This window comes from Theropithecus gelada, chromosome 16 (assembly GCF_003255815.1).
Source record: "Theropithecus gelada isolate Dixy chromosome 16, Tgel_1.0, whole genome shotgun sequence".
Taxonomy (NCBI): Eukaryota; Metazoa; Chordata; class Mammalia; order Primates; family Cercopithecidae; genus Theropithecus; species Theropithecus gelada.
In genome coordinates this window covers 26,591,221-26,596,933 of record NC_037684.1, presented here as the reverse complement: position 1 = coordinate 26,596,933, position 5,713 = coordinate 26,591,221, and the positions used below count along the sequence as shown (strand labels likewise).

The window sequence follows — 5,713 nt, the reverse complement described above, 5'->3', positions numbered from 1 at the left end:
GAATCATTTATTCACTCACTTGCTCATTCATTCATTCACACATATTGATTGAGCACCTATTATATCTTGGCCATTGTTCTAGGCAGTAGGGATGCACCACCAATCAAGATGAAGTTCTCATCAACTCATTTCCAGACTAATGGGAGAGACAGACACTAAAGAATAAATCCATTTACAGACTTTTATGTAACAGTAAGCTATGCAGAAACTAAAGAAGGTTAAGGGGATAGAACAGGGTGGGCGTGTGTGCTGCAGAATTTGTACTGGAAATTCACTTTTTCTTTATTTTCCTTGGGGGATATGAGAGTGAGGGTCTGTGCGTGCCCTCCTCTGGCCTCTTCAACCTGTTTGGCAGATCAAGCCTCAGAGCGGAGCATCCTGGGATTGGGGGTCAGGGGTTGCAGAGCCAGCACTCTGAATTTAGTTGAGGCGGAGTATTTAGATACTGCATCAGAGAAATGGAAATAGGTACTGAGACAGCCTATTTATCGGCTTCCATGGGTGTAATAACACTCCCACCCTTCCAAATTTATTTTTTTCTTTGTTCATCTTGCATATAACTACTGAGTTCTTAACTACTTATACATTACAGCATTTTTTGAGCCTGCTGTGTGCCACGTACTGTTTTAAGGGCCATTCACGGCCCGCTAGAATCCCTGCTGTGCCAAGCTTGTAAACAACCATTGCCTCATTTCATCTTTCCCCTAAACATTATTTCTGATATTCATCTACGTTGATTCACATAGCTCTTTTAGTCCCAAGAGGGCAGATATGAACCGTCCCATTTTACAGATGCAAAACCCAGACTGCTCGGGAAAAAACAAGTTGCTTTCCGACGACGAAATCCCAGGACGCCACTGGGCCACGTGCGGCGGCGCATCTGGCCCCTCGCGATCCCACCCGCGCACGCTCCCTCCCGCGCTCCCTCCCAGCCGCCGCCGCGCCGGGTCCACGTGTGTGTGTCTGTGTGCGGAATGGGGACGGGGGCGGCGCCGCCGGAGGGGTGGGGTCCGGGCTAACGTCACGGGCGGTGCGGCCCAATCAGCGGCGGGCTCGCGGCCCCGGCGCTGGTATTGGGGCAGCGAGGGGGCAGTTCTCTATAACGCGGTCTCCGGGAGCCAGCGGGGAAGAAAGAAACCGAGCAGGCGGAAGGCGCCCTCCCCGCCGCCTGGGCCCGGGCACCGGGTGCCGGGCCCGGGGTCCTTCCCGCCTCCCGCGGCCGCAGGCCGCTTTGTTTCCCCTGCCTCTGCGCTTCGGGCGACTCGAGAGGGTCTCCCGCCGGGGCTGCGAAGGGGACGCGGCGGCAGAAGGGCGGCCGACCCCGCTGGGACTCACAGGGACCCAGGAGTCCGGCTGCCGGGAGGGCCGCGTGAGGAGAGCGAAGAGAGAGCCCGAGCTCTGCGGCCCTGGGTAGCGGGCCGGGGGCGCCCGTGAGCAGAGACCTCCCCGTCGACGGGGGGCGATGTTCCCCTCGCCCGTGGGCTCTTCGGGCAGCCAGGGCATCCCGCCGCTGGGACCTGGACCCCCTCAGTGGGCACCCCTCAGGCTGCTCCATGGAGACCCTCTGCCCCGCACCCCGCCTGGCAGTGCCGGCGTCCCCGCGAGGGTCGCCCTGCTCTCCCACGCCCCGGAAGCCATGTCGGGGGACCCAGGAATTCTCTCCGCTGTGCCTGCGTGCCCTCGCCTTCTGCGCCCTTGCCAAGCCCCGGGCGTCCTCTCTGGGCCCGGGGCCTGGGGAGCTGGCGGCGCGGTCTCCTGTGCTGCGGGGCCCTCACGCCCCCCTGCGCCCTGGCGGCTGGGCCCCGGATGGCCTGAAGCACCTCTGGGCAGCGACCGGGCGGCCCAGCGTTCCTAACACCGCGTCCAGCGAGGATGCGGACGTCGCAGCGTGCCCCCGCCGCGGAGAAGAGGAAGAGGGCGGAGGCGGTTTCCCGCACTTCGGCGTTCGCTCCTGTGCACCTCCGGGCCGCTGCCCTGCGCCCCCGCGCCCTCGGGAATCTACCACCGGCTTCGCCTCGGCCCTGCCTCTCCCGGCCCCGGGTCTCGAGCCTCAGCGTGGCCCAGCCGCCAGCCCGCCTCATGAGCCCAGTTCCCAACCTCCGTCGCCACCTGCGGGCCTCTCCACCGATCCCGCGGGTCCCGGGGCGGCGCCGGGGCCATTCCTGCCCGGCCAGCCTGCCGAAGTCGATGGAAACCCCCAGCCGGCCGCCCCCGAGGCTCCAGCGGCCAGCCCCTCGACGGCCAGCCCGGCTCCGGCCGCACCTGGAGATCTCCGCCAGGAACATTTCGATCGTCTGATCCGCCGGTCGAAACTTTGGTGTTACGCGAAGGGCTTCGCCTTGGATACCCCGAGTTTGCGCCGGGGGCCAGAGCGGCCGCCTGCGAAAGGGTCGGCTCGGGGAGCCGCCAAGAAACGCCGGCGGCCGGCGCCCCCTGCGCGCACCGCGCAGCCCCGCCGTCCTGCACCGACGCTCCCCACCACGAGCACCTTCAGCCTCCTCAACTGCTTCCCCTGCCCCCCGGCCCTGGTGGTCGGGGAAGACGGAGACCTAAAGCCGGCATCCTCGCTTCGCCTCCAGGGAGACTCTAAGCCCCCGCCCGCCCACCCGCTGTGGAGGTGGCAGATGGGGGGTCCCGCTGTCCCTGAGCCCCCTGGCCTCAAATTCTGGGGGATCAACATGGATGAAAGCTGACCGTGGGACTTCTGCCAAAGGGGAAAAGTTGGGACCATGGCCAAACCGCGGGCTTGAGGAGGGAGCCCCGTTTCTCACATTTGTCCCCTTCCTTTACATTTTAGGAGCTGTGGGCAGAGGGACCTAAATGACAGTGATCTTCAAGCACCTAAGTGTTCGGGGTGACAGTCCCTCCCCCTCATCCTTTGCAAAGAAACCCAGGGCTGGAGTCGGGAGAAGGCTTAAGCAAGAAAGGCTGATGACATAGATTCCAATCCCTGCCCCCTTCCATCTCGGACCGTTGGAGGCAGGGCCTGCACCCCAGTGGGAGCAAAGGAGGCCACCGCTCAAAGACAGCCCCCACCCCCCAAAAAAAAGGAGAGGAGAGAGACCTCGGTGATGGACAAACCGGTTGTTACTGTGTTTGTGGGCGAGCCTGGGGTGCGGGAGCTGCGGTGGGGGTGGGGAGATGATTGGCAGCTCCCTGGGGGCATCCCCCACCCCCACTGTCCAGGCCTTTAACCCTTTGCTCCCCTCAGGCCTTCCCTAACGCTCCAAGCACCGTTGGAGCCTTCAATGGGTGAGGGAGCTTGGGTAAGAGGTAGATCACCCCCTTCCTGTCCTCTTTCTAGGCCCCCTCAAGTGCAGGTGACCCCTAATTGGTGAGATCTTCAGTCTCAGCCGCTGACCTTTCCCTTTTGTCCAGTTTTGGAGTTCCCATCTTTTTCCCTGTTTGCTTTCCGAGTGTAAGGTCTGGCCGGTGAGAAAGATTCCCCCCAACCTTGATTAATCAGCCCTCTCCCCCAACTTACTTTCCTTAGGACGGGTAGGGCTGAGGGACCTCCTCTCCAGAAAAGTGCTTACTTTGCCTGGGGAAGGGGCAAGACACTGTCCCAGGGAAAGTAATAGAAGGTGGAAGAAATCAATAAAATCAGACCAAACAAGTCGCCTTTCGAGGGCCTCCACCGATTTATGGATGAGAGGGGGTGGAGGTGGAAGGCAGGCCGGAGTCCATTCTTGGACACCCAAACTCAGCCCCCTTAAAGAGTGGAAACAAAACAAGCTGCACTTTGCAGAGGTGGTAAATGAAAGGACTCTTGGCCTAACTGCAAGAGTCCCCTGGGGTTTGAAAGGACAAAGTTTGAGTCTGGATGGGATCTGCGCTGAGGTACCTTAAGCTTCCCCCGCAACATGTCCCAGCCTCAGGCATTGCGGGAGTTGTCAGAGATCTGATGGATCCGAAGGGGGCAGGGCCAGGGGATTAGGTTTGGGGTCAGAGGTTCTGTTTTCCAGGGGAGGGGTGAGATAGGCCTGGATCACGCCCTCTGCCATGCCCTCCAGCTAGGAGGATCTTGAGTCAGAGAGGGTTGGAAGCGTTTTCTCCTCCACCCAGGTGAGGTCAGGGGAGGTTAGGTCTTAGGCAGATGGCAAGTTGAGGTGTGAAGGGAAGCTGGGGCTTTTAAATCTGCCGAACAACTGAGGGACCCAGTGCCCCTTCTGCCCCGCACTAGTGAATAGCGCCCCCTCTTCCCCCCGAAAACGAGGTGAGAGAGGAACTGTTCCCACGCTGGGGAAGGACTTGTCTCCTTTTCTGTGAAAATGCTTTGTAAAAAGTTGTTACTGTTTGCATAGAGCAGATTCTTGAGAAAAACTGTTTTGGACCATAAAAGTTTTGTTTGTTTTAAAAACTGTCTCCTTTCATTTTTCTTTCCCTGGGGGTGAGGGTGGGGGTGGGGTGGGTGGGCGTGGGGTGGGCATTTCTCTCTTTTTCCTTAACATCTGGCCTCTGTGAACCCTGCTGACCTCCCCTCCCCCTCCAGCTGTGTTGTGGGAGGAGGAAGGAAGGGTGGGGGAGTGCCTTCCACCCTGTGCTTCGGGGGTCTCCATCTTATTTTGCCCCCCAAAGAATGGAGAACGGGAAGAAGGCAGACACGAGGGGTGGGGAGAGAATCGCGGTGAAGAGGGGAGCTGTTAGGAGAAGTCTGGAAAGCAGACTCCCTGGTTTTCAAAGGCCCCTTGGTTTTAGTAATGCGCTCTGGGTCAGTGTGGGCCCCACCCGCCTGCCTGGAGCCGGGCACGGGACGATGGCGTGAGCTCAGGGTGAAGGAGGAAGGGCTGGTGGGCATGAAATACTCTTTTTGGACTTTCCTCCTCCGGGGCAGGAGGAGATGCTGTCAATTTAGCTTCTTTCATCCCTGCACCACCTGCCCCCACCCTTACTCCCCTACCCCCACCTTTACTCCCCCACCTCCACCCTACAAGTGAAAGGGTTACCACTCGACCTGGAAGGGGGCGGGGCAGCGAGTTAAAAAACACGCCTTTTAGCCAAATAAGATTTAATTCTAGTTATTTTACAGAATAGGGAACTACGTTAGTTCCCAGGGCTGCCATAACGAATCACAACAAACTTGGTGGCTTAAAAGACAGATATTTAAGCCTCCGGGTGTGGTGGCTCACATCTGTAATCCCAGCATTTTGGGAGGCCAAGGCGGGCAGATCACAAGGTCAGGAGATCGAGACAATCCTGGCCAACATGGTGAAACCCCGTCTCTACTAAAAATACAAAAATTAGCTGGGCATGGTGGCTCGTGCCTGTAATACCAGCTACTCCGGAGGCTGAGGCAGGAGAATCGCTTGAACCCGGGAGTCGGAGGTTGCAGTGAGCTGAGATCATATCACTGCACTCCAGCCTGGCAACAGAGTGAGACTCCACCTCAGAAAACAACAACAACAACAAACCCAGATATTTCTTCTCTTCCATTTACTGGGGCCAGAGGTCCAAAACCAAGGCGTTGCAGGGCTAAACTCCCTCCGGAGGCTCTCGGGAAGGGCCCCCTCCATGCCTCTTCCAGTTTCTGTGGCCCCACATGTTCCTTGGCTTGTGGCTGCAGAGTTCCCATTCTCCCACTGTATGGCCCTCCCTTCTCCTGTCACGAGGATACTTGTCATTGGCTTTAGGGCCCACCAGACAATCCAGGATGATCTTGTCTTGACATCTTTAATTAAGCTACGTTTACAGAGACCCTTTTTCCAAATGAAGT

At 58.7% G+C, this 5,713-nt stretch overlaps 1 protein-coding gene across 1 annotated transcript; it reads left to right on the top strand.

Annotated features, from left to right (window-relative positions):
• The first annotated feature begins 1,120 nt into the window (after nucleotides 1-1,120).
• Nucleotides 1,121-4,360, top strand: EPOP (elongin BC and polycomb repressive complex 2 associated protein). Its single transcript, XM_025362633.1, has one exon. It carries the CDS (start codon nucleotides 1,554-1,556, stop codon nucleotides 2,691-2,693), a length of 1,140 nt encoding a protein of 379 aa, XP_025218418.1. The 5' UTR covers nucleotides 1,121-1,553; the 3' UTR covers nucleotides 2,694-4,360.
• Nucleotides 4,361-5,713: the final 1,353 nt, after the last annotated feature.

Excerpts from the sequence above, each read along its gene's own strand:
- EPOP (XM_025362633.1), top strand. The coding sequence starts at position 1,554 with ATGGAGACCCTCTGCCCCGCACCCCGCCTGGCAGTGCCGGCGTCCCCG.